This window comes from Plasmodium gonderi (genome assembly GCF_002157705.1).
Source record: "Plasmodium gonderi DNA, contig: Chr07, whole genome shotgun sequence".
Taxonomy (NCBI): Eukaryota; Apicomplexa; class Aconoidasida; order Haemosporida; family Plasmodiidae; genus Plasmodium; species Plasmodium gonderi.
This window is the reverse complement of record NW_021628932.1, coordinates 566,922-581,865: the sequence shown is the minus strand read 5'-3', so window position 1 is coordinate 581,865 and position 14,944 is coordinate 566,922. Positions and strand designations below refer to the sequence as shown.

The 14,944-nt window shown below is 29.3% G+C and overlaps 4 protein-coding genes across 4 annotated transcripts; 3 read left to right on the top strand and 1 right to left on the bottom strand.

Moving 5' to 3' along the window:
• Nucleotides 1-1,822: 1,822 nt before the first annotated feature.
• On the top strand, nucleotides 1,823-3,976 carry PGO_071120 (hypothetical protein, conserved; the record flags this gene model as incomplete). Its single annotated transcript, XM_028686985.1, has 2 exons — nucleotides 1,823-2,432; nucleotides 2,670-3,976. The coding sequence occupies 2 exons, from the start codon at nucleotides 1,823-1,825 to the stop codon at nucleotides 3,974-3,976; spliced, it is 1,917 nt and encodes a 638-aa protein (XP_028542786.1).
• A 1,315-nt stretch (nucleotides 3,977-5,291) lies between these two features.
• On the bottom strand, nucleotides 5,292-6,134 carry PGO_071110 (elongation factor 1B; the record flags this gene model as incomplete). Its single annotated transcript, XM_028686984.1, has 1 exon — nucleotides 5,292-6,134. One exon carries the CDS (start codon nucleotides 6,132-6,134, stop codon nucleotides 5,292-5,294), a length of 843 nt encoding a protein of 280 aa, XP_028542785.1.
• A 2,543-nt stretch (nucleotides 6,135-8,677) lies between these two features.
• PGO_071100 (hypothetical protein, conserved) lies at nucleotides 8,678-11,200 on the top strand (the record flags this gene model as incomplete). The annotated part of the gene is made up of 1 exon (XM_028686983.1): nucleotides 8,678-11,200. One exon carries the CDS (start codon nucleotides 8,678-8,680, stop codon nucleotides 11,198-11,200), a length of 2,523 nt encoding a protein of 840 aa, XP_028542784.1.
• Nucleotides 11,201-12,693: 1,493 nt separating this feature from the next.
• PGO_071090 (hypothetical protein, conserved) lies at nucleotides 12,694-14,060 on the top strand (the record flags this gene model as incomplete). Its single annotated transcript, XM_028686982.1, has 5 exons — nucleotides 12,694-12,760; nucleotides 13,101-13,163; nucleotides 13,285-13,335; nucleotides 13,502-13,579; nucleotides 13,873-14,060. 5 exons carry the CDS (start codon nucleotides 12,694-12,696, stop codon nucleotides 14,058-14,060), a joined length of 447 nt encoding a protein of 148 aa, XP_028542783.1.
• Between the last annotated feature and the right edge of the window lie 884 nt (nucleotides 14,061-14,944).

Below are 14,944 nucleotides of genomic sequence, written 5' to 3'. Positions count from 1 at the left end.
AGGGATGTTAAATGAATATATACTATCCTACGCACCTGTGATATGAATTCAGGGAAACTGATGAGATGAGTGATGAAATCGACCAAAGGGAATTCATCTTACAGACACCTCCCTCTTTTTCCCATCTACCTACGGGGACCCACTTATACACCACAGGGATTTCTCATATAGAGCATATATATGCACACACAAATTAGTGTTCCATAAAAAAGGAGTTCACATTTATTCACTTTTCACATGGGATATACAGTAAAAAAGAAAAAAAAAAAAAAAAAAAAAACGTTCGAAATTCCCAATCATATGAGGTATGGATCTATGCTGATGTGTCAATGAATGTATGTCGTGTAGAGTCAGTTGAAGGAATTTCCCTTGGTAGTGCTTGAAAAACTCAGTCTTGTCTGTATTATGTTACACGTATAAGTATATGCATCCGTGTGTGTCAATGGAGAATGTGCAAACAAGTTAAGTACAATCTGTGCATAACAATTTTGTCCCAATTCAAGTTCAGGTAAAGGGGGAAAGGGTGATTTATTATTATTTTTTTTTTTTTTTGTTATTATATATATGCAGGGAGGGAAAATTTAAAAAAATAGAAGGAAAAAAAGAGGGAATAAAAAAAAAAAAAAAAATATATATATATATATATATATATATTAACCAGCTGATATATTTATTAATATATGGAGCAGAAAACTTCTTATCATATTCTGAACATTCCCCTGATGGGGGAAAAAACGTTTTTGTAAAAAACAAAAAAAAAAAAAAAAAAAAAAGGTCAATCTGTTGGCTATAAAATAAGCGCAAAAAGGAACTTTCTATTCATTTGTGAATATATACTTCTTCCTCCATTGCACGGTAATCATCCTTCTCAAAGGCTACTTTAAGTAATGTTGAGAAAACACAAAAAAAAAATTATCATCCTCCCCTAGACACAGAAAAAAGGTATACTTATTATCCCCCTGAACACAGGGTTTCCTGAGGATCTCCACATTGAAGTCCAAAAAAAAAAAAAAAAAAAAAAAAAAAATTAGCAGACTTTCAATATGACAACTTAAAAAAACTGAGGAATATACAATACCACATAAAAAGCACAAATAAGAGATTAGACTATGGTTAAAGGAAAGTAACAAAATTTGTAGAAGCATATATAGGAGGAAATAAGAAAAAAAAAAAAAAAAAAAAAAAAAAAACGAATGAATGAATGGTGTGTTGGCAATAAGGATAAACTGAGCGAACTGAGTTCATAAAATTAAGCTAAGCTTTTATGTAACCCTTCCTCTAATAATAATAATAAAAAAGGAAAAAATAAAAAAAAATAAAAAAAAAAAAAAAACATTTTTGTGATCTAATACACGCATATAAATACTCCAACGAAAGATCTAACTTTTTTCAACCAAGGAGGATGGGGGAAAAGGGAAGTATTTTTTTTTATTTTTTTTTTTTTTTTCCTCTACGAATATAGATAATAATTGAATATTGAATGCATAATTTGAGTAGGTATTTAGTGGGATGAATTAAGATGAATTAGGGCGAATTAGGGTGAATTAAGATGAATTAGGATGAATTAGGACGAATTAGGACGAATTAGAACTAATTAAGACGAGTCAGTAGAAGAATAATCAAATGTATTCATGTGAGTGATTCTAAATAATCAATATCAGAGGTAGCCAAATTGAGTTATAGGTTATTACTCTATACCAGAGAGCACCAAAAGGAAAAAAAATATATATATATATATATAAAGAATACAAAGAAATAAAGAGTATAAAGAACATAAGAAATATAAAGAAATAAGGAATATAAAGAGTTATGCGTTAAAATTATGCAATGTCCTATACACAAGCATATAAGGATTCTCAATATATTTAAAACAGACAAGCGTATCACAGAGTGGAAGAAGAAAATAACTACCACCCCTGTCATGAATTATAAAAAAATGTCCCTATGTAGCTTTTCCTTTGGAGATGATAAATTTAAGGATCATTCAGATAGTGGAAGCATTGAAAAGGATTGGCAAAAGGGTAACTGCAGGAGGAACAATGAAGAAAAAAATAGCACTGAAAATAGTGTGAAAAAAGCTACTGGAAATATCATAGAAGAATATACACCCATTGACGAGTTACATGCTACATGTAATGAAGCACCAAAGGAAGTTATTTTAAAAAAATACAATAGGATTTTATTAATTGAAAAATACACAAAGTATGATAGTCTGAAGAAGCAAGGCTACAAGGATGATTACATTTTACGTAATCATTTTTCTGCTTATATTTCACATTTTACACATACTCTCATAGTAAACAACGTAATTAATATCTTGAGGACTAAATACAAATCCCATGTTTCAACACTCAAGGCCCACAAGCGGAACATTGAAAATATAAGTATCAGCAGTTCCAGTATTTTTTCACCTGATGCCATTTTTAGTGTGGGTAAGTAAGGGTTGCCCATCCTTGTTGCTCCACTGCACAGATCTCGTATAGATGCACCTGCCTCTTATAGAGGAATAAACGTCGTGTAAATTACTCATCTCGTCTGGATTCCCATCAAATCCATCACACATAAACATATATACGTAGACACATACATGCGCATACACACATGCGCACACATACACATGCACACACCTATACATACACACACATACACTTCTTATCCACGTTGCTTAGGAGGAGACGGAACTTACCTGGAGTCTGCCCACATAATCGCTAACAAATACATTGTAGATGAAAAAACAAGTCAACGGAACAAACACATAGAGCTAGTTGGGATCAACAGTGATCCCAGAGGGTCAGAAGGAAAGCTGTGTCTCGAATATTTCCATTTAGGAATAGAAAACGAATGCAACTATTCATATGCATCATTTAAAGAGTTCGAAAAAGTTTACCAAAAAAAAAAAAAAAAAAAAAAATTTATTTTCACTGATGTATCAAATTTGATAAAAAATCTCAAGGAACGTGAAAAAAAAGTAGAAATGATGTTACATAAAAAACATGACAAAGAAAAAATAGAAGAAATGGATTTTAAACATGCGAACACCATTGAGCGAATTTTTCAGAATAACAGTTTGTCTTATGGTGAAATATCCTTTGAATCTTTGACGTCACAAGCGAAAGATGAAAATTGTCATAATTCCAATTTTAAGAATGTCCAAGAAAATGAGAAATGTTTGAAACCTAATCAGAGTGATACAATGGAAATGTTAGAACAGGCAGAAATAGATATACCAAATGAAATGTGCGAAAAGAAAAGAGTACATGACAACAATTCCTTTTCTAATTTATTAACAATATCTTCTCCAGCGACAGTAGAAGGGAATATACACTCAGAGAACCTCATTATAAGCGCAAAGGAATATGCAAAAAGTACGTTAAGGTGTTTTTTCGAAACAGATAAACATAAAAAAATCCATAGGAATTATATTACTGTTCATATAAAAAAGTCGAACGAAGATGAAGGGAAGATGTATAGGAGCATTAATGAAGTTTACATTTACGAAGCAGTAAAAAATAATATATGTACATACATAAATGTTGATAATAAATTTGTTAAAAAATTAAAAAGTACAGCATTGTTAATAACTAGTGGAACTGGTTCAACCGCTTGGGCATACAATGTAAACAAAATTGATAAAAAAAAAATGAAAAATATAATTAACGAATTCTTAAGTATACAAAATGATGTCGTTAAACAAAATATAAAACCAATAAATTATGACATTTTTTCGGAATATATTAATAATTCTATTTGTTTTCACCCAAATAGCAAATATATGAAATGTATTGTCAAAGAGCCAGTGGAAAATAGTGTGTACAATTCAACTGACCATATATATAACTGTAAATATATGAACATAATGACTTGTACTAGCAACACAATTGTGTATATAGATGGTATATACAACATTAAAATACAACCTAATGACTCTGTCATTCTGAATATCAAGGATGACGATTTTATCGTCAGTTATAAATAGTCTGTTCCATGTGATTCACATTGCGAGGTAATATACTACGGTGAGATGTATTTCCGAGCATTGCAGCTTTTTTTTTTTTTTTTTTTTTTTTTTTTTTTTTCTATATTTATTTTTTTTTTTTTTTTTTTTTTTTTTTGATTTTAAAAACCACGTTTAAATTAATTTCCCCCATTTATGTACCATTGTCTGCACACACCGTCAAAATTGCATAAGTATCGGACCAAAAAATGTTTTTTTTTTTTTTTTTAATCATTTCAATAAAATAAATATATGTGCCATCGAAGTAGAGATTCTCTCATGTCAACCTCTTCCCCATGTAGGAATAGAAGAATGGATATATAAACTCGCTATTTTTTATATCTACATTACTCAGCTGTGTTCAATTTATATCCCGTTTAATAATTTTTCTTCATCTACATTTTATTTGTTTCAAAATATGTTAACTATAGAATTGGATGGAACTGGGATGGCTTTATAAATATGGTACTTATGTTTTTATTTCTTATTTTTTTTTTTTTTTTTTATTTTGCAAACTGTTTGCAGTTATGCATCCATGTATGAAACCCTATGGTTTAAACCTTTTTCATAACCATTTAAAAATAATATTGATAGCAAAACGTAAGAAAAATAACATATGTGTGCAAATTTTCAGATCTCTATCATTTCTCCCTTATGCACACATTTTAAAAATATTGCACATTAAAACTTTTCATATTGTTTCATTCATGTTGATTTAAGGGGCACAGAGTATAAAGGAAGTTAAAAAGCTGCAAATTTGTTTTGTTTTTTCATCGCCAAAAAAAAAAAAAAAAAAAAAAATTGCGCAATTAAGAAGGTACATATATTTTTTTTTATTTCAGCCATGGGCCACGTTCAACGATATAAATAAAAGTTCGTCATATGAACAAGTGAAAGGTGTGCTTTCTCACTGCATGTCTCATTGCATGTAAGCTTTGTATGTATGTCAACGGGTAGGGGTGGGGGTAGTGATGCAGTCAATCGAAATATATATACAAACATAATGTACATACTTGTTTGTTTGTTTGTTTGTTTGTTTGTTTGTTTGTTTGTTTGTTTGTTTGTTTGTTTGTTTGTTTGTTTGTTTGTTTGTTTGTTTGTTTGTTTGTTTGTTTGTTTGTTTGTTTGTTTGTTTGTTTGTTTGTTTGTTTGTTTGTTTGTTTGTTTGTTTGTTTGTTTGTTTGTTTGTTTGTTTGTTTGTTTGTTTGTTTGTTTGTCTGTCTGTCTGTCTGTCTGTCTGTCTGTTTGCTTGCTTCTTTGCTTGCTTGTTTTTTTTTTTTTTCTTTTTTTGCAGCATTCACAATTTGTTAAAGGTAACAATCTCAGCGGACTGAACCAAAAAGTCGAGATCGTCTTCGACATCTTCATAATTCACGTGTGTCTGATTTTGCTCATCATTATCGTCCTCTTCATCTTTATCCCCGTCTTCTTCTTCATCAAGACCTAGAATTAATTTCCTCTTTATTTTATCTTCCTCATTATCCAAGTCCACATTTTCAATTTTCTCTATTAATTCATTCGTATTGACAAAATCGTCATAAATAATACAAGACATTTGAAGTTTGTATAAACCAAAAGCTACAGGTAATTTTTTTACTTCTTCTCCCCATTTAATATTTTCATCAACAATTTTCTGTTTCACAAGTTTGGGTATTTTAGCAATGTCTGTGTCAATTGATTTGGGTTTAATTTCTATAATTAATATGGACCTATTTTTTTCTTTTTCCTTTTGTTTTTTTTTCTTCAATTCTTCTTCTTTCTGTTTCTTCTTATCTAACAAAATATTTTTATCATCATTATTATTACTATCCCCGAATAGATCAATATCATTATCAACATCATCATCTTGTGATGTTTTTTTTTCTGAAGCATTATTTCCTTGTTGACTTTTTTTCCCTTTTTCACTTGGATCCTTAAACTGATCTATTACATAACTTGGTAGAGAACTTATATGTTTATACCAACGATACAAGTGAGGATAAGTATCTTGGTTTATTACACATTTTATTTGATTATAAATCTTTAAATCCATTGCACTTAGCATATGGTTTTGATAATACGAGTGTTCTGAGAAAAAGGTGTTTAGCTTGCCATAGTCCCCTTCACTTTTCACGTTTAGTAAATTTGCATTGTTCGCCATGTTAGAAAAAAAAAAAAAAAAAGGGGGAGAAGGGAACAAAGGAGAGCAGAAGCTAATGCTGAAGATTGAATGGAAGTGCGTTCTTCACAGTATGTATTTCTTATACCTTGGTGTACAAGTACAAATCTTAAAAATTTAAAGGCACAAATTATTCTAATCTTGCAAAGAAAAACAATTAAAAGGGTTTTTCTGTTTTTGTATAAATATGTTTATTCACAATTCTTTTATTCTTGTATTGTAAAAGAAAAGTTGGGTGGAAGGAGAAAATCCTGTATTTTTCTCTATAAATTACGAGTTCACAATTTTTTTTTTTTTTAAATTGCGCATGAATAGGAGAGATACAAAATTTTCACATTTTATTATGCTTTGTTCAGGTAATTTAGCTATTTTAGCTGATACTTTTTTTTTGTGTTTTTTTTTTTTTTTTTTTTTTTTTGCACTTAAAAACTATTTAATATGGGCCAAAAATGGAAGAGGAGAAAATGAGGAATACAAATATCAGCATCTCTGAAGAGGGTAAACTAGTAATGTGCTTAATTTGTATTTTCTTTTTTTGTGGTGGAAGCGGGAAAATCTCTCAAAGTTAGCAGGTCCAGCGTTATTATGAACGTTCAGGCGTATGCACGCTCTAATAATCTAGGAAAGTACATGTATAAATTATGTGCATTTTTTCGCCACTACTAAACTTACGAAGGGTGATTTTTTATCAAGTTGCACCTTATCTCGAAACGAGTGGATGGGTGCACCTTATAGTTTTGCTCTATATGAGCTTTGAGTTTCACTTTAGAATATCTTAACTTTTTCCCAGTACCCTGTATATATATATATCACGATCTTCTTCCACCTATGTAAGGGAAAAAGGAGTTAAAGGGGGAATGTGTTGAACGAGGGAAAAGTTGTGTTTTTATTATATTTTACTGATTTGTTATTTTACTGCTTTTTTGTTTTACTGATTTGTTATTTTACTGCTTTGCTGTTTTACTGCTTTGCTGTTTTACTGCTTTGCTATTTTACTGATTTTTCACTTTACTGCCGTACTATTTTACTGCTCTATTATTTCATCTTTCCAACGTCACATGTGTGCACAAAAAGGATATTGAAAGTTCTTTCTTTTATTAAGAAACGAGATTTCATATCTAATGTTCCAAAAGGACAAGAAAGGGCAGAATTACGTGTGCCCAAAAAAAATAAAAAAAAAAATAAATAGGGGTATAGCTTACCCCGATTTCCAATATTTAACAATTATCAATGTATAAAGAGTTTTTCAACAAGTTCGCATAGGAAACCAATATATATATACCACGACAACTTAGCAAAAGCTAAGTATATTAAAATAGGTTGAGAGTTTTATATTTATAGAACTATATACATATTACACATTATTTCGTAGCATTTTTTTTTTTTTCGTGAGGGGGAGGGGGCTCCGTTTCTGAATTCGAGAAAAATACGTCCAATTTTTTTTTTTTTTTACGCTAAAAATGGATCTATCGAAAAAGGATCTTTGAAAAAATTTCTTAATTTTTTGTGAAAGAGGGAAATTGTCACAAGGATTACAATTTTCTCTTTTCTAGTAAAATCAGAACTCCAATTTTTAGAAAGTAACAAATAAGAAAATAAAGTTCGTTTCATATATTCTCACTAGAGGGTATTACATTGCATTAAGAGATTGTCCACATTAATTGTTGACATGTATAAATATGCACATGTGCATACAGCATAGAAAACAATTTTGTCATTTTTTTTGACACCACACGTTTGTGCTCATTTCGTATAACTCCCTTCCCGCAGCCCTATGTGTAACTTTTTATTCACAACTCTAGATAAACTTAGGGATGATAATTTATAAACAATAAAAAAAAAAAAAAAGAAAAAAAAAAAAAAAAACGACCAAATTGAGTTGATACGTTATATACCCAACAGTATACACACCGTACATACATAATACACACATGTATTATCACCCTATATAGATAATATAAAAAAAAAAAATGAAGAGAAGAACAGACTTTAAAAGTATATGTATGGCAACTATTATTGGGGTTTGCAGTGGGTATTACATATTCAATCCAATTGTTGATAAAATGAAAGATAATGTCATTAATGCAAATGCAAAAAATGAAAAATCCGTAAAATGATGTTCTCTACATTTGGTTATTTCTCAATAAACTGTTTTTTTTTTTTTTTTTTTTTTTTTTTTCGAATCTTCTCACCCCTAAAATTCTGCTATAATAAATTGCACATTTTTATAAAGTATATCCAAATTCCAACAGTACATCATAAGTACAAAAAGAAGAAAGATATGAATTAAGGAGACATATTAAAGTGTTAGTGATACACCGACCAATATGGCACTTTTTTTTTTTTTTTTTTTAGTGTATGTTAGACATTGGTACAGGAATGCCACTGCTAAATCGGGAGTAGCAAATCCTCCTACTAGGGTCATACATTAAAGAGAGCGGGAAAAAAAAAAAAAAAAAATCATATAAATAAGAAGAGCAGAACAGAACATAACAAAGCAAAGAGCAGGAACGACAAGAAGAACCATGCTCCTCAACCTTCTCGTGAAGTCGCGAAAACTTCGCATGATCCACGTGAAATACTTAAGTGTGGGCAGAAAAAATGACCCCCACCACCTCATAAGAGACAATAATAAGAATCCCTCGGGAGAAAATGACCACTGTGTAAATTACAACTTAAGTGAGGAGAATACTGAAATGTGGTCAATTAAATTAGGGGAAAAAGAAAAAATAAGAATAAATGAAACGTCCATTAATGAAACGACCCCGAATGAAATGACCCCTAGTGAAAGGACCCCCAATGAAACAACCCCGAATGAAACGACCCCGAATGAAACGACCCCTAGTGAAACTTCCCCGAATGAAACCTCCTTTTTTTTACCAGGAAACAAGATTAGTGCAAATGAATGGAGACACAATTTTCAGCATGACAAGGAAAATTCAAGAAAAGGAAAAGAAACGACCAATGTGTGTTTACAAAATAATGAAAACACTACCTTTGGAAGGAGAAATAAGAAATTAAGCAAATTAAGGGAATTCAAAATAGCTACTCATGGAGGATGGAAACATCGCCTTAGGAACGTTATAAATGTAGAATTTACTGATTCAGATATCACGACTAATTACAAAACTGACAAAGGTGAAGGGAAATATGAAAACGTAGAGAAAATATATGTCTCTAGAGGAGTAAAAGAAGAAAGGAATGATATAATTGTGTCCAATGTGGAAAGAATGAAGTCCGAGTGCAAAAATGCAAAAGGGGAATCAGTTGAAGGGAGTACATATACATCTTACACATATTGTGATAATTCTAACACATCAACTGCACCTCGTAGTAGCGATAAAGAATATGCTTCACACATGCTTTTAAACACTCTGTATGAGCTTATCGAAAGAAAAATAGACATAAATGAAAATACAGCAGAAGAACTAAACGAACAAATGAATAATATCATCGAGGGAGAGAAGGATCTGAAAATGATATTTTTACTTTTACACACTATGAACAGATTAGTCTGCATACATAAATATGTTAAGAAGTTATCTCCAAAGATATACAAAGTACAAGATAGTGAATTACTTTCTATAATATTACGAATAACTGTGAATTCACATTATAAGGATAATGAATTATTTCACTTTATTTTGACCAAGTTAAAAGAACACATTAAATTAGGTACGTGCACAACGCTAGCTATAAGTAATTCATTATACAGCTATGCAAATATGTATAAAAGAAATTTAATTCAGATGCAAGACAATATACCAATAGATGAAATTATTCAAATAATTATGAATTATTACAATTCTTTTTCGTTTGTACAACTTCTTGAAATTATTGATGCATGTTCATACTTTTCCTCTTCCAAAGAAGAATTATTAAATGAAAAAACAAAAAACATAGGTAAGGATCGTTTACAAAAAAGTTTAGCAAAACTGTTGACAAAAATAGGGAACTATTTTATATCCATGAATATTGGTAAAACGGTTCCTTTTAAGAATATTAAAGAGGTAGTTTATTCATATGCAAAATGTAAAATATATCATGAGAAACTACTTTTGCATCTGTATCCCCCAATATTGAAAAGTATAAAGGGATACAATCTAGACATTAGTAGAAGACATGAATTGTGTAATAAATACATGGAAAGAAATATTACATTAGAGGAAGACCATGAAAGAGATATTATAGTGAATGGTATGCATACGAATGGGGAGAAACTTAAGCAGACGGAAAGAGTTGATGATCAGAAAGTAATACATGAAGCTGTAAAAGATGTAACAACCATTTTATATGCATACAGTAAATTTTACATGTACATAGATGAATTGTATAATGAAATATTATTGCTTTTACAACATGTGTACAAATATATGAACTGTTCAGAATTATCACAATGCTTAATATCGTTATCTAAATTGCATTGTAATATTAGAATACTTTTATCAAAAGTTCATATGGAACGATTTAATATTCAGGGAAATTTGTATAGAAATTTTTTTGCTTGTTGTACCCCTTTCGATTTAATGAATTTTCTTTTAAGTTTTAGCAAAAATTTATATTTTGAAAAGGGTGTATATGATGTTATTGCTGATCTGCTTATAAGAGAAAAAAAAATTTATTCATTAGAAGCTGATGATTTGATAAATATCATACATGCGTATAGCAAAGTTTATTATTTGGATAGTAAAGTATTTTCCATGGTAGATAAAATTTTGTGTGAAAGAATTGATAATAATTCCAATTATTTATCACCCGAACAAGCAATCAAATATTTAAATTCTTGTGCAAAATTGTTATATAAAAATGAAAACATTATTTATAAAATTATCGAAATTATACACAAAAAGAATTTTATCAATATACAAATTTTTGATTTGTTTAAAATTCTCAAGAGTGCCAAAAGGCTCAACTTGTCATTCCAACGCTTGGAAACACACATCAGAATGCTTGTCCCAAATCTTACCTTCGATTTCAGCACGTATAGAAATCACTACTACAGAGACCCCAAAGATCTTCACATGCGGAAAAAGAAGTGGGTATGGTAGGAGCACTATAAGCAAATCTTGTAGTATAGCAATATCTTTTTTTAAAAATTATTCTAGTCCTTCGAAATGGCTACTATATATTCAAAGACTAAGAGTGTAAAGTGTGTAGGGGTATGAGACTATAAAAAGAGAAGAAAATTTTCAATTTTTTTTTTTTTTTTTGTTCTCTACTTTTATTTTTCCCTGTTTATCTTAACATATATATATATATATATATATATATATATAACACCATCCCATCGGAACATTTTTACTTCCATTTTGACAAGAATATGGGGAAAAAGTAAATTTAGTATTCCAAACAATGTAAATATGTTCTGCGTCACCCTTTCAAATATATCACATTTTTTTTTTTCTTCATTTTCCCGCAAAAAAAAATCCATACAGAAATAAACGGAATGAAAAAAAAAAAAAATGTAATATATTTGAAAGGGTGACGCAGAACATATTTTGGGTAGATAAAAAAGTAAGATATAAAATGATGAAAAAAACGTTAGAAAGAAAAATAAAATAAAACCGCAATTATACATATTTTAAGACTTTTCTCTTCACTGCGTGTAATTTTTTGCACTAGTTAAAATGTAGAACAAAACACAGAGGTGAATCCTAACCTCAATAATGGGAAAAAAAAAAAAAAATATATATATATACATATATATATAAACTATTTTTCTTATCATTTTTCACATTTACTTTTTGTATAGAAATTCCCGCAATGGTTTCTACATTTTTTTTTATGTTACACCTAGGCTTTCTTTAGTTCTTCGCATCATATTGACAGAATGAAAAATTCCCTTGAGAATTGTTGCCACGCCCATAGATTTTGCTCTGCGAAATTTTTTTTACGAGGCTTTTTTTTTTCCCCACCCCAATTAAATTTTTATCCTATTTTTTTTTTATAATTAATAACGTAAAATAAAAAAAAATCTGACCCATTAAATCGTAAAAAAAAAAAAAAAAAAAAAAAAAAAAAAAAAAAAACTGACCCGTTCTATGGGAAAAAAAAAGAAAAAAAAAATTCAAACAAAAATGTATTTATTATGAATACACGATGAACAGCATTTTATTCTTTATCTTACCTTTTTTTAATTTTCTTTTTTAATATTTCAGTATTACTTCACTCGAGGAACTTTCTTCGCCCATCGTTTTTTTATTTTTTAAAATATATCCTTATTACTGTGCAATAATATATATATACACGTATTGTTTGTATTCCTACCAAGCTGCCTTTTTTTTTTTTTTTTTTTTTTCTTCTCCTGGAAAGTTGTATGTATCTTCTCCCTTTTTTCTCTATCACATCCTTAGGAAGAATTAAAAAATTTTAAAGATACTTTCTTTCTTATGCTTCTTTGCATTTTTAGTGGAATTTAAGGAGAATATTTTTTTTCTTTAAAGTTCTCTCCTTTTTTTTTTTTTTTTTTTTTTTTTTTTTTTTTTTGCTGTTCATTTTGCTTTATTCTATATTTTAAGTCAAAAAAGGGGAAGAAGCAAAAATGGCCAAGGGATTGCGCTCAAAGGTTAAAAGAAGATTTAGAACTATAAAAAGGATCCATATAAATGGTATGTGTGGTGATGCATAATGAATGTAAAACTTGTGAATGTTGAATAATGCTCACTTACGGTTCATGCTCCCCTGTTTGCCCATATTCAGACACGTATATGTGCTTGTTCAGTGAGTAGACATACCAATGTAGCATTTCCAGTTAATGAGTTTTTTTTTTTTTTTTTTTTCATCATTACAATCGACATGATTCATTATGACAATTAACATTATAACCACCATTAAAATGGCTATCACTATTGCCACGGTTAAAATGGTTGTTAATATCATTGTCATTTTTTTTTTTTTTTTTTTTTTTCCCCGTATCCCAACCCCTTCTCAAAAAATAAATAATTACAGAGATTATAGAAAAACCAAATATAATAAAACTACATAAAAGAATAAAACAAATGAAAAAGAACAGTAAGGATGGAAAAAAAAAGAAAAAACGCATGTCTTGACAACATAAATGCTATACATATTTGCAATACATATATATGTATATATATTTTTAAATCATCTTTGATTATTCCTATTTTTGTAGAAAATGCACAAGACGATTTGATTAGACCACCCAACAAGTTCCTGTATCCAGGTAGATAAATCGATTTTTTATTTTATTTTATCTACATTTTTATTTTAAATTTATAGAAAAAGTACTATACTTGAATGTGCCAGAAGAGATGGTGTGTGTATATTTACAAGTATATATACAAGATTCTTAATTTGTCTTCTTATACATATTCACTTTTCATTTTTAGATAATGAAAAAGCGGTGATACCACAGCACAAAAGTGCTAAAGTAATCGATTTTAGATCTGAAGCTTTACCACTGTCAGGTAATTTCTCTATCTCGAATTGGTCATACCCAAATGAATTTGTTTTTTCTTTTTCTGTTCATTTGTCTTATTCCATTTGTAAAGAGAAACCAATTGGGAAAAGGCAACTTATTATATTTCTTTGAATCTGTGATCTCTCAGCATAATCAGGAGAGATAATATATAGATAAAATAACGTCCGGGTTATTTGCACTCGTCATGAGTGTGATATTATTTCGCGGTTTCACACCTAACTCATAACGGTATATAATAAACCCCATGCATATTTTCACATGCATATTTTCACATTGTAGGATTTGCAACCGTTGGAAACAGGAGAAAGTATAACATAAGTGAACAAATTGAGATAAAAAACCAGTATGGTAACACCCCTAGCTTTTTTGACAATATAGAATTGAGTAAGTTAATTGATGACATGCATAAACGTTCAGTTGAAGTTATGAAAACAATTTCGAAAAATAATGATGCTGACATGGGATAAACACATTCGACCTTATAGAAGTAGAAAAGTATAAAAATATATAAGCTTTTAAAATTTTTGTTAAAATTTTTTTTTTTTTTTTTTTTTTTCCCTATGGCTTTGCTATATTGGCAATCACATTCATTATTTTCTTTTTTCATGTACTCGTTAATCCACTTAAGTAAACTCACGGAGCATATATGTTCACTCATGTATTGGGTATCATAAGAACATATACACACACATATGTTAATATGCACATTAATACACAGATAGATACACATATACATATATTATAACACATATGTGTGAGCTGTAAATACGTGTGCATGGCTTAGCCCCCCCCCCCCCCATTACATAATCGTTTATATATACATCCCCCAATTGGATATATCGGCATTTAAGTTTAATCTTATGTTAAACATTTTTTGGTTTATTTTTATTTTTTTTTAAAAAAAAAAGTTTTATAATATTTAAAAAAAAAAAAAAAAAAAAAAGAGAAAGCGTGTGTTGTGGAGGGAAAAAATGTTAAAAGTAAAATTAAAATGCACATTTTTCAAATGTACACTTTTTTTCTTTTTTTTTTTCTTTTTCATTTAACGTTATAAGAGACTGCATTCCCCTTTTACAACTCTTGATACAAAAAAAAAAAAAAAAAAAAAAAAAAAAAATGTTAATTTTGATTGGACGAGGATTCATTTTTATCCTTTAGGAGGGTAAGCAATTTATTTTTTAATTATTTTTTAGTTTATAGTTATTTTTTAACAGCATTTTCGATATTTTATTATTTTCTCTGTAGTATAATTTTATGCGTACTCCAGTTCACGGGTATGCTACAGAGAAAACAAAACAGTTTCATACTGGGGCGTGCTTGCAAGTGTGTCATGGTGGCATAGTAGCATAGT